Source organism: Rissa tridactyla, chromosome 13 (genome assembly GCF_028500815.1).
Source record: "Rissa tridactyla isolate bRisTri1 chromosome 13, bRisTri1.patW.cur.20221130, whole genome shotgun sequence".
In the NCBI taxonomy this organism is placed as follows: Eukaryota; Metazoa; Chordata; class Aves; order Charadriiformes; family Laridae; genus Rissa; species Rissa tridactyla.
Window position 1 is genome coordinate 2,503,211 of NC_071478.1, and position 12,642 is coordinate 2,515,852.

General features: G+C 55.3%; 1 protein-coding gene across 3 annotated transcripts in view; it reads left to right on the plus strand.

Annotated features, from left to right (window-relative positions):
• Positions 1-12,158, plus strand: part of MN1 (MN1 proto-oncogene, transcriptional regulator) — a 111,019-nt gene extending 98,861 nt beyond the window's left edge. The window contains exons 2-3 of one of the 3 annotated variants that reach the window (XM_054219702.1): positions 8,922-9,109; positions 11,947-12,158. In XM_054219702.1, coding sequence (XP_054075677.1) covers positions 8,922-9,109 — 188 coding nt within the window. In that variant the 3' untranslated portion in view covers positions 11,947-12,158. Of the gene's footprint in view, positions 1-8,921 lie in introns of all 3 variants that reach the window. The other 2 variants (XM_054219701.1, XM_054219705.1) reach the window with 2 other exon arrangements.
• Positions 12,159-12,642: the final 484 nt, after the last annotated feature.

A 12,642-nucleotide genomic window follows, 5' to 3' on the forward strand; every position in this document is an offset into this window, starting at 1 on the left:
TGCTAAAATGCAGCGCTCGCATCAGGGATGAAAAAATTGCTTTAGAGAAGTGGGCATGCTTTGTCCAGCTGGAGAAACGCGGGGCGGGCGGGCTGTGTACCAGCATCAAATAAACATGTCTCAGCCTTAAGTGCTCCTCCTTGCCCCGCCGTCCTCACGTACGGGGGATGAATTAATTGCCAGCAGCAGAGAGGAGAAGGGAGGCTTTCACCCGTGCCTGGCTGGGAGGGGTGGCCATGATACAGCCCATCGCCAGGTTTTCCAGCCTTCTCCCTTCCCAGCTCCTGCTGGCTGCTCCCAGCGCTGCGCAGCCCCTCTGTGTGACCGACCCACGCGTCTGCAGAGCTCTCCCCAGTTATGGTATTTTGGAGGGTCACTGGGGAGCATTCTTCTGTCCCCCACAGGCTGTAGATGTGTGTCCTGCGTCTGCAGCGCGGTGCTTGCTGGGGCGGGTTTGCAGATGGCCACTTCTTTGTAAGGATGCGCTGAGGCATTTCAGACAGGGAATACGTTGCTTTCTCCTTGTGCCACAGGTCTGCCTGTGCTTTGGAGTTGAGGAGGGAGGTTTATGTCCGTGAGTACACCCACCCACCTCAAACACGCGGTGGATGGTGGCAGTGGGCAGCACGCATCTGGCCAGAGATCACCGCTCCCGGGGCCAGCCTGGGCTTCTGGCTGGAGAAGGGGGACGAGGGGTGGGCGCCGAGCCATGGCCCCACTGCAGAGCAGGGAGGTGGGACCCCCCAAGTGCTGCGCGCCCTGGCCGGGGTGGCTGTGGTAGGGCAGCAGGAGCAGCGGCACTGTGGTGGGAGGCAGCTCCGCCGAGCCGCACCGGGAGCTCTCCGGAGATGGAGCACGTAAAGATGTCACAAGTCAAGCACATGTAAAGGTTGCCATTTACAAGCAAGTAATTGCAAGAGTTACCACACAGCTGTCTCTGAGACAGCGCAGGATATTGTTATTTATATCCCTGCCATCCGCATGCTGCTCCAACGCGCGTCCATGCCCCAGCAGAGCGGCGGTGCTGCTGCCTGCCAGCGAGCACCACCCCGGCACGGTGCCTGGCCCAGCCGCCCCACGGGGCGCACGCCGTCTCCCCTGGGTGACAGGGGCTCTGCCACCGAGGAGGGGGCTCGCCTGCCACTCCCGCGCTGGGTTACGCTGCCCAGATCATATCCCAACACGGGGCTTCCTCGGGCGACGCCAGATGCACCTGATCACACACACGTGCGTGCACAAACACCACGCGTATGTAAATACTTGTGCATTATTTTGTTTGATGAGCTGAATAATTGGTTGTTTACAGATAGGAAAGAGTAAGTGTGCCTCTGACCTTTCTTCATGTGGGTTGTTTATAGTTAATAATGATCCTGCTAACGACGTCCGTTTCGTTAAGGCGGCTGTTCTCTCCTATAGGCAGTCTCTGTGCTCTCTGAATCTGAAATACGAAGTCCCTAATCTCTGTAGGGAGAGAAAAAAAAGGCTGACTGATCCCAACCATTCTGAAATAAGGAATGTAATTAAACATAGGCACTGTATCGATTCCCAATTAAGCAGCAACAAAACAAATTATTTGCTAGTGTAATAAAAATGTTGTCAGAGTGTTGACAATATTCGGGCACAAAGCTTTCCTGAGTCCATTGTGTGCACACATTTATAAGTGTCATATAAATAGCTGCATTTTTCAGTGAGGAACCTTCAGTAAGAGCTGTTGTAAAACCATGTCTGTGTCTTTGGCCATCAGAGACTGCTCTGCAATTAGGAAGCAGCCGCTTCCCGCAGTGACTGCTCATGGTGTCCCCCATCCAGAGGAGCGGGTCCAGCACAGGAGCTGTGGCTGAGGGTCAGCTCGGAACAGGAGTTTGTCGTTCACCACTGGTTTTGCGCTGGGCTTGCTTGGCTGCTCACTGGGAGAGGGACAACTTGCCCTCTTTGGTGTGAGAGAGACTGAAAAAATACTGCGAACCCTAATGTCACGATCCGCTCTGTGCACCGTGCCTTGGGAGTGCTGCGCTGCTGCTGCGGCATTGTTGACTTTGGGACACGCGGGTGTTCCTGCGAAGGGCAACGTCCCGCTGTAGGTTCTCCATTGCTGTGGGCCTGGAGCAGAGCCTGGGTGTGAAGGCGGGAGCAGGGATCTGGGGGAGGGGGAGGTCTCGGCAAACATTTCCTTACCAAAACAGCCCTGACCTTTGCAGGGCTGAGCTGTCTGATGCAACAGGCTGAACCTTTCCAGACTCCAGCTCCAACCTGAAATGCTTCAGAGCAAAATTGATGGCCGCTGCATTGGCCCCACTGTTTACATCCAGTGCCTGCCCGCCCGCTGCCGGAGGATGGGGAGAGGGGTCTAAAAGCCTGAAGTGGGAGCAGCGGTCTGTTTTTCTCACACGTAGCCCAGATCGGTGTGGACTGATGCTGGTGGGCAGTGACGAGGGCTGGGTGCTGCGCTGTGGGCAGTTGTGCTCCCTTGCACCCTTCGTTTGGGGAGCAGCGGGTGCCGTCATGGAGCAAGGACTGTGCGGAGCCCAGTTGTGTGCTCTGGAGCAGGCCGTGTTGGTTTGGAGGGATGGGCGGAGGTATTAATTTTGACCGTAGGCGAGAGAATCTGCTTTTCCATGCCGGGGACTCAAACATAGTTCATTGAAACCACGCAGGGGTTTATTTGTCGGCACCTCCGGTGCGCGGGCGGGAGCTGCCGTGCTCCGGGGATCGGTGCCGAGAGGGGTCGTCGCTGCCTGGCTCTCCGGCAAACCAGCTGTTAGTTACAGAGATGCTGTTGTTTCTGTGTCCTGCGGTGAATAAAATTAAACAACTCTTTATTTCTGAATGACAGCCCAGGGACTGTACTTCTGCTCTGGCTCGGTGTGAAGTGGCTTCATCCCCGCGCGGGTCCTCTGGGGCCTGAAGCCCTCGATTCATTAGTTGTCAGGCTTGTAGGTGGATTCTGCATTAGGCCTTTAATTTAGTGTATTGCCATGGGCTACTGACCACATGACACTGCTCAAATGTGAGCAAATCTAACGAGGATCCGGGACTGCTCTTTAATTTGGTGAGAATAACAGAGTGAGCAGGGGCCCACAGAGTGTTAATCATGAAGGCAAACTCGCTGAAACCAGGTCAGTGGTGCCGGTTCTCAGTGCGGCGTAATGGAGAAGGGCTGAGGAGGGAGCGTGGCGAGCCCCGGCACCGCGTGGTACCGGCAATCCTGCTCCGCCTCCGGTGGGAAGCACCGTGGCCCCAGACGGCCAACAGCAGCAGTGCGCCATCTCTACCATACCCTGCTGCTGCCTTTTCCTCTCCCTCCCGCTGTGCTCTGTGCCCCACAGACCCCACGGGGTGGCCGGCATCCTGGCAGGGAGCTGGCCATCCCCTCGCGTCCTCCATGCCCGTGGGAAGGGGAAGGCGACGCTCCCTGTCTATGGAAGATCTGGGAGTGCCAGGCGTCTGCTGTCCCGGTGGGGGGACACTGGCAAAGGCCAGTCCCAGCTGCCACCCACCCGCACCTCGGTCCTGCATCAAGTCGCTCGGCACGAAGGCCCCAGAGCCCCTCACTGCTGGCGTTGAGCGGCATCCAGTCCCCATGGCTAGATGTGTCTCATACAGTAAACAAATTCACACTGCTCTCCCGCTGGCTCTTCCTGGGTGGGGCCTGCTCCCCTCGGCATGCATCGCACCGATTTATTGCGTTATATTGGAGCGGTGCCTGAGCTTGGCTGGTTTCTTTAAATCTTTTTTGGAGAGGGGTGGGCTTCGGGAGAGGGGGGGGCTTTGGGAGAGGGGGCACAGAAATCCTCTGTAGTAATTCCTGTTGACTGCAGTGACCAGCGAGGCAGAACTGATCAACTGCAGGCTTCCCTGCTGCTGAACTCTGCCAACAAAGTGCTTACATCTGCTTTTACGCTAATGGGAACTTTATGGACTGGCGTATCCCCCCCAGGAGCAAATTCCGACAAGGTCAGAATCCAGAAAGTTGCCACTTGACACCGGCCGTGAAGCCCTGAGCCAGCCGGAGGAGGCCAGGTTGCACCGAGGTCCTTCTGGGGCAGGGGATCTAACGCTATCCTGTGCAACTGATAGCCCGGAGGCCTCCCAAACGCCGCTGCTGCCGCCCCGCTCCATCCCGGGGCACGCTACCGCAGGAGCCGCGCAGGTAGATGCCATGTCGAGCAAGGCACTGAGTCGTGCGGCTCAGCAAACGGAGGCGAGATGAGAGTCCAGCCTCTGGCAGCACTCCGTGCTTTGGGAGACTCTGGGCTCCATTTGTTGCCGTGGCAGAGTCCTGCCCCGGGTCCGTGCTGCAGATCGCTCGTCCTCGGGCAGAGGTTTCTGGAGCAAGCCCCGCTCTTGCTGCACGTTCATGTTGGTGGGGACTCTGCTCTGGGAGCAACTGCTCGATATGGAGCAGAGATGGGTGCCGCGCGCGCGTGCCTTGCACCACAGGGCATGCAGGGGGTTTGCCCCAAGTCAGTGGGTAGTTGGTGATATGGCAAAGCAGTGACACAGCTGTGGAGGGCGTTTGGTGGAGACTCATTGGCAACCCTGGCTTTTGGAGGTGCGGGGGCCTTACGGCACTAAAAATCATAGAATCACCCAGGTTGGAAGGGCCTTTCAGATCATCGAGTCCAAACCAACCATCAACCTAACTCTGCCAAAACCCATCACTAACCCATGTCCCTAAGCACTGTGCATACCTGTCTTTTAAATCCCTCCAGGGATGGTGCCTCAGCCACTTCCCTGGGCAGCCTGTTCCAATGCTCGATAACCCTTTCAGTGTCAAAAGTTTTCCTGATATCCAATCTAATCCTTTTCTCTTGCCTCCTTGCTGTACACCACGAGCTGTGCTGTCTGAAGGTGGGGGTGGACACTGACTTTCTAGGCCCCTCTTTGCACATGGTGTCTGGGACAAGAGGTGGCTGCAGCGGGGGCACGGCAGAGCCAGTGAGCAGCTGGCCGGTATCTCCACCGCCGCACACGGGCTGGGCTGTTACTTTTGTAGCCGTGGCTTTTTTGCTTCCTTGACCATACCGGCAGATCATATGGTGCTCTTTGCATACCTAGAAGGTTATGCCATGGCACTGACATGATGGTGGCGAAGGCAGTGCTGCTGGGTCCCTGCCCAGGCTTGGCCATGTCGCTCTTGGCACAGGGGTGTGGGGTGGGCATCGGGCACCCACCGGCTCGGGGACAAGTGTCGAGCTGTGAGTGCGCTGGGTACTGAAATTGTGAAATGATTGCTTTGAGGGCGTGTATTTTCCTGAATTTAATGAATGACCATTCCACGTTAATGTTTATTAAGGTGATTAATACTTTAATTTGGGTGGAAGAGAGTTTGCAGAAACATAACTTGCTTCTACACAAGAGTTACTGTTCATTTTTCAGGAAATATAATCAGTCCAGACAAGGCCTGCTGAATTGTGGCCTGCTTTGGCAGCCCGAGTGTGAAAGATTATGGACGGTCTCCGATTAGCTGTCTCTTTTTTAATCTAACATTACAGGGGCCTAATTGCTTTGACTTTGACTAAAGAGAAGATGGTTTCCGTAAGGGCGTCCCATGGACCTGTGCTCTGCCTGTGTGTCCGCTGGCGCCGGGCACGGCAGTCAGGGTTGGATCTCCAGCCTCCCCCGTGCCAGTGCAGCTACCCGGTGTTGCACATCCCATATTGCTCTCCAGGGACGTTGGTTGGGTTTTGTGCTACGTAGGGTGTTGGTGGCCCCAGCTTCTTGTTGCTTCTCTCCTGAACAAGGACCAGATGGTATTGAAGGGGCTTCTGCATCCTGCCCTGGGGGGCTGATGTTCACCGTGTACAATGCACCCAGTCCAAGGTGTGGAACCTGGGCCATCTTTGCTGTTGAGTGCAAGAGCATGCATGCAGTAGGGTCTCCATATCCCTCTATCTGGGCAAACGGGTAGATCTTTAGCCTTTGGTGTTGTTTTTGTAGTGCTTGGACTCCTGCTGGGTTACAGGAGGTTACAGCACGGTGTTGTGCCCAGACCAGCCCTGTGCCAGGGAGGCAGCAGAGACGGGTCCTCTCCGAAGTGGGAGGGGTTTGAAGTTTGGGAAAGGGACATCCTTGCAGAGCCTTTACCGCAGCCTTGCGCAGGCGTGCTGTCCTCTGCTGGCTCGGTGACTCTATCCTGTGCTGCTCCCGAGACCTTTGCCCCGAAGTTATGCTGGAGCACAGGGCTGTCCGGCTGCTCCGGCCGCTGCAGGGTGATGAGTGAGGCAGGAGCATCCCTCCAAAGCATGGTGCCTCTCCTCCTCCTCCTCCTTCCTTCACCTTGCTCGAAGCTCTGTCTGGTTTTAGCTCTTTGAAACAAAGCCCTCACCATCTTCCATGTCCCTTTGTGGCACAGAGATGGCCAGGATGAATGCGTCTGTGCACGATGATGGGGGAGGACAGGAGGCCGATGAACAGGAATGAGAGCCACTGTGGAAGAGGGTGGCAGCAGGAAGGTGGGATTCTGTCATGCCCAGCACCCCTGGAGTGCTCCCTGGGGAGATGGCCCAGGGCATCGCTTCTGCTCCCACCGCCCGGATGCAGAACGCAGACACTCTGGACCCCTGGCTGCAGAAGGAGATCGGTGTCTCTCTGCTCCTTGTTGCTGGAGACGTGACCGCTGTGTCGCAGCCGGCGGGAAGGGGCTGCGGTCTCTGCCCGGTGCCGGGGGAGCCGGGTGCTTTCAGTGGCAATGACCCGGAGAGGCCAAACACTGGCTGTGCCAGCCTGGCTCCCCATCCCCTCCCCGCCGCGGTCTGCTGCGACCGCTGCCTCTGAACAAACGGAAAGGCCATTTCAGAGCAGGCAGCAGTGAATCAATTCTGTTTTTCTCAAGCATTTAGTGTTGCTTTCAGTTTGCTTTGATGATGTCTTCTCACAACTAGTGTAAACAGACTGCGCAACGGGGAGCACTCACATGTGTACAAGAAGCTGCACATGAAAGACAGAGGCATCTTGAAAGCCATAATAACGCTCTGAGTGCCAGTTAAAGGATTTGTCACTAAGAGCACTTTACAGATAGAAAGAACTTATTAACTAGTGTGACTAACAGCTTGCAAGGTTTAATTGATGTGTGTTTGTTGTCCTTTTATATCTCTCCTCCTCGTCTTCCTCTTGGCACCGATTCCAGCAGTTGCTGGTGCAAGAGCAGCAGCCTCTACGCTGCCTGAATAGGTACCAGGATTAAAAGCAAAGCCAAGCCCTGCCCCGAGTGCCCCCGATCCTGGGCTGCCGTCAGGGCCGCAGCGGCCCCAGGAGCTCGTCCCTGCCGTCCTGTTACCCCCCTTAGGAAGCTGGGGCTGGGCTTATTTTCTTGCTCCGGGTTCTGTTATTCCTCCCTAAGTGATGCTGAGTTTTTGAAGATAAAGCTTTTCAATGCGTGAATAGTATGGATAATTAATGTTTCTGCCAGACAGACTACTCATTGCAAGATTGATTGACTATTAAGGTCATAACGCAGAAGCCACCCACACGAAACAAACAGGCTAATGTTAGACTTCAGCTTAAGCCGAGGGTTGGTCAGCTGTCCACGGTCACAGTGGGGGCTTCCAGTCATCTGTCAACAAGTGATTGATTGATGTGGACACCTTCCAATCTTATTCTGATTATTCTCAGCAGCTTGCCTGGTGGCCATTTTTCAGGAGTTGGCAGCACTCAGACCTCCAAGACTCAATGCGATGACTGCATGGGGGTTAACCCTTTCCTTTGATCCGAAACGTCTTTGTTATGGGCAACAACTGCCGTGCACGAGGGAAGGGTTGTGTTTGCGCGCCCTGATTACAGAATACGCTGGGAAACTTCCAGAGATCACATGCGGGAACGATGCTTTGACTTTCAGACGTTTCTAATTGACTTGGCCTGAGTAAAGCTGCGAGCGGGGATCTGCAGAGAATCCATCTGGAGCAGAGCAGATACAGCTTTGTAACCTGGCTTCTTTGTCACGCTGTCTTTTGTGGGCAGGTTCATGTGCCACAGAGTAAACCGTGTGCATCAAGGCCCCAGCAGCAGAAAGGCAAATGCTAATAACTCGGGTAGGAGAGAGTTTGGTATTCAGAGGGAAAAAAAAAATAAGGATTTGGATGTACTTGTCCTCGTGTGAGCGACAATGAGTTAAAGAGGGCTCTGCTGTTTTTAAGGATAGCTCCTGGTTCAGCGCTTTGAATTCACTGGGAGAAATTTGTTGCCTGGATGGTTTCTGTATGTGCACATGAAGATGACTTAAATATATCTCTCTGTAGCATTTTATGTACATGTTATACTTGGTGTGTGCCCACACACGTGTCAGTGGGAAAGTGAAATTATAATTATGTATGCTATATAGTGTACATTTACAGTATATAAACATGTTTGAGAGTTCTTTTTGTTGCACGTGTGTACTGCAGATTTCCATTTCCCTGTCGGTTTCCCAGCAGTTCTGGTTTCACTGTTCTGGGGGGCCCCGACGCCTGGCTTGTTCGCCTTCCCGTGCACTTTCCATCCATGGTTTTAGCATTCGTAATGTACCCTGAAAAGCCTGCCATGGGGAAACGTCAAGAGCCCTTTCTCTTCCAAGAGTTAGATCTTTATGTAACTCAAGTGTATCGTTGCATTTTTATGGTGCAATCCAAGTGCTGTAGCGTAGCAGAGCTGGCACAGAGCTGTTGTGCACAAGACTGCGACAGGAGAGCTGTACTACACTGCTGTGGGCGCTGGTGCGTTGGCACGCACACCTTGGGATCCCAGCACGGGCCCCTGGCAATGGCGGCAGTCTGATATTTTTCCCACAGAAGATGCTACAGCTGGCCCCCATCCAGGACCATGTAACGTCGACCTTTCCTGACCAAGCAGGGACGGGGTCTGAAGCCAGATGGAGCTGCTGGGAGCTGGGCTTCTCTAACCATGGCCGAGTTTTGCTAATCCCGTCTGCTCTCCATCCCTTGCAGGTGGTGATTCGTCCCTGAGCCACACGGATGCCCGCTCGGACAGTGCCTCCATGCAGCACCATGCCGGCCTTGTTACCGACTGTCTCCTGGACTCCAAGGACCACCTTCCACTGCATGGCTGGGCATCTTCCCACTCGGAGCTGCTGCACTGGGCGGGCTCCCTGGCAGCGGCGCTGACCTGCACCTAAGTGAGCACCGTGCCCCATGCCCGGTAGATGTGGTAGGCTCCCAGCGGGAGGCAGGACAGACACGAGTTTCAAACAGCCTTTGCCCGCAGGCAGGTGCACCATGGTGATGCTGGTGGAGAGAGCGAGGTGGGGTGTATATAGGTTTGTGGGAGTATGCTGGGGTTGGTACCACTTTGGGAGGGCATTTAGCTTGAGCGCCACCAGCCAGCTGGTTTCACAGACTACCTCCCAAAGGTGTTTTCTGGAGTGAGGGTGCGAAGCGTAGGACTCTGCTCCGTCTGGAGATGCTCACCAGTCCTTCCTGCAGGAAGGACCCTCTCCTCAGCCACAGAGGGGGTGCAGCTGGGACAGCAGCAGCAAAGGTTTCCCTGGGCTCCATCCCCCTCCTGCTCAGCTTCCAGGGTAGTAGTGGGCTGGGGTCTGAGAGACAGATACCTGCTTGGGCAAGGTCCAGCAGGAAGGTGCTGCAAATCCATCCCTGTGCAACTCCCCGAGAAGGGCCAGGCAGAGGCTTCTCCCCAGCCCTGCATCAACCCCTTCGCCAGAGCGAGCGGGGCTGTGCTGGGGAGGGAACAGAGTGACCTGTGCTTGTGTAAACTGAAACAGGGGACTGAAATGCCACGTGCCCTCTGCGGAGTTTTTCCAGGGCACAGCAGAGCCATGTGCAGGGTTCAGCCCTCTCGGCCAGGGCTCCGAGGGCTGTTGATCTGAGTGGATGAAAGAGGAAGAATTTGTCTCCAGGGGCTTTCGCACCAGCACCGTGGCCTTCCCCTCTTCTCCTCAGGCATCCCATGTTCATGTGTTTAGTTCCTGCTTGGCTAGGCAGAGGGACCCTTGTGAACCAGAGGAAGGCCTCTTATAGCAAGAAAATGAGTCCACAAAAAGCAAGTGCGTTAGTTTTGTCCACGGAGTTGTATCGTGAATTGCTTATCTTCCCTCAGGAGTCCTTCCCTCCTGGGCCTTGGCCAAGGGGCACCACCACTTGATGCAGCACAAGGTCTCGGGCATTTTCAGTAAAAGCTCTCTGCCACCTTAAACATCTATGGGATGCAAAGTGTTCTGGGATTGCCACAAAGTGCAGTGGAGGTGCAGGAGTTAATGAATCAGTTCCCATGGGAGATTGTAGAGCTGCTCTTTTAACTTTTGTTGAGCAGAAAGTGGCATGTTTGGGCACAGTCATGCCGTGGAGCAGTGGAGAACCCAGCCTAGATCCTCCATCCCTAGCAGCCTGTGTCCTCTGGACGTTGAGCATCAGCCAAGGAGGGAAGCTGCTGAGTGCTTTTCTGTTGACTGAAGGTGGTGAAGAGTTGAAAGGCACCAGCGCTGCTTGCTGACAGCTCCAGCTCAACAGGGTGTGTGGGATTTCCCTGGAGCCGCCCCAAATGATGGACCCAGAGCAGTGCTGCTGGTGGTGCTAGCCCTGGGACACATGGAAGTAAACCTTCACCATGCCCTGGGGAGAGTGTACCAGCATGTCTCCTGCAACTTGTTGTGTAGAAGGGTGAGATACTGTATAGTTATTTCTCCCTCTCTGATCTCTAACATGCCACTGCAGTACATAAGACGGTTTTGTGTATTAGAGAGTCATTCTGATAGGGGTCCACTCAAGACTTGAGCCTCTAGGCTTCCCGTTTGGTCACATAAATCTAACAAAGAGTTTCAATGACTGTGGGAAACAAAGCGGTCACCTGCCGTAACAGAAACCCTGTGACTGGGCTGGTTTCCTTCTTGCCACAGCCGTCCCGTTGTCCCTCTGCTGTGCCCAGCTCATCCCCAGCTCCAGGGTGCTGTCTTGATCCCAGTCCTCTGCTAGCCAGGTCCTGGCAGTGCACACCTCCGAGGCCCTTGGCCGAGCTGACAGAGTTGGTCAGTGTGGGTCCAGCGGCAGCAGGGTGGCTTTGGTGCCCCTCTTGTGATACTCCACTTGCCGTTCCTTGGCCTGGTGTCCCCTCCGGGTTGGCCATCTCAACTGGGCCACCTGCGCTGAGCACAGAGCTGTGTGAGCTCCTGCAGCCCAGCCCTGGTCCTCCTCTCCAGTGCCAGTGTGGCATCCAGATGTCCCAGAACCTCCACCGCGCTGAGCAAAGGATGTGACAGCCTGTGAGATGGCAGCTTGCTGGTGTGGAGAAGGGCTGGTAGGGAGCAACCTGGCAGTGCTTGCCTTCTCCACCAGCGGCTGCAAGCCTTGGTGTCCCCGTGGTGTGAGCCCAGCCAGTGTGGCCTCAGGGCTCCTCCTGAGGCAGCGTTGGTATAATAACACTGATGAAAAGCTGATTAATCCTTGTAAGCGAGCCGCAATAGCTTCCCTCTAGAACTGAAGAGATTACCACTGATTTGTCATCCTGATTGTTTCAAAGAGAGGTGCAATTAGTTGCTCTAATTTAGCTTCGCTTCTCACTGAGTGGCATGACAACTGAGATGTAATCAGTAGATCTGCGTGCGGTGGCAGCCACTGATGGGTGCAGCTGTGCCCGCCACCATTTCACGTGCAGGGGGTGGCCGCCAAGATGGTGGAGCACCGCGTGCTTGTGTTGGATGGGCCAAATCCCCTCGGTGCCATCCAGCCACGGGACGGTGGAGCAGTGAGTGCTACCCTAAGACCCCCACGGGGGGCGATGGGTGGCGTTGGATGTGGGCATGACATTACACTTAGGGTTTTTTTTGGGAAAAAAAAAAAAAAAAGGTGGAAGGAAATCTTGTATTTCTTCCTCTGCCTCCCCCAGCTATTGTCGCTCTTCTTTGCCGGGTACAATAAAATCGATACCAGGTACAGGAGAGGGCTGGGTATTTCGCTTGAGGTTTCCCCCTTTCTGAGGACTGTCTTCACTTTGGGAAAGGTACAACGCCACTATGGAAAATGAAGAGCTTGTGGCACATCCCCCCCAGCCGGCGCAGCCCTCCAGCTCCCTGCTCCGGGTCAGCAGCCAGCCTCCCCCTGGGCAGAGAGGAGGGAACACATGGTATTTCAAAATGTGTCCATTTTCAGTGAAACAAATCACATAAAAATTCAATTCAAAACGAACAAAATAAAAATGCTTTAAAAACAAAACCTGCCTGTGGCTATTTCTTGGTTGAAGCTGTCTCTTTCTTTTTTTTTTTTTTTCTTCTTTTTTTTTCTTTTTTTCCCCAGGAAGGCATTTTGTTTTCGGAGCGAGCTGGCCATGCTTGCTTGGGGAGGGTCTTCGCGGGGCGGCTCACAGCAGCTCTGCGCGCTGGCCGCCGGCTGCCCGTGCCCCTCGGCCCCTGGCCAAGCGCCGCGCAGCTGCTGGGCTCATGTTCCGCGGCCACGGCCCAGCACGGCACAGCACGGCACTCCCTGTGTCACTGCAAGGTCGTGCTTTTCCCCGGCTGTGCGGCCCCTGGACCCTCCAGCTCGGCCATCAGCTGTCGTCCCCCGCCGGGCTGGCAGCCCTGCCACCCCACGGTGCCCAGGGGACACCGCGCTGGCCATGGGGACCCTGCACATCATGTGCTAGTTCAGCCCTGGGGGCCACACTCTGCTGAGGTGGGGGCGGTGCAAAGCCGAACCTGCC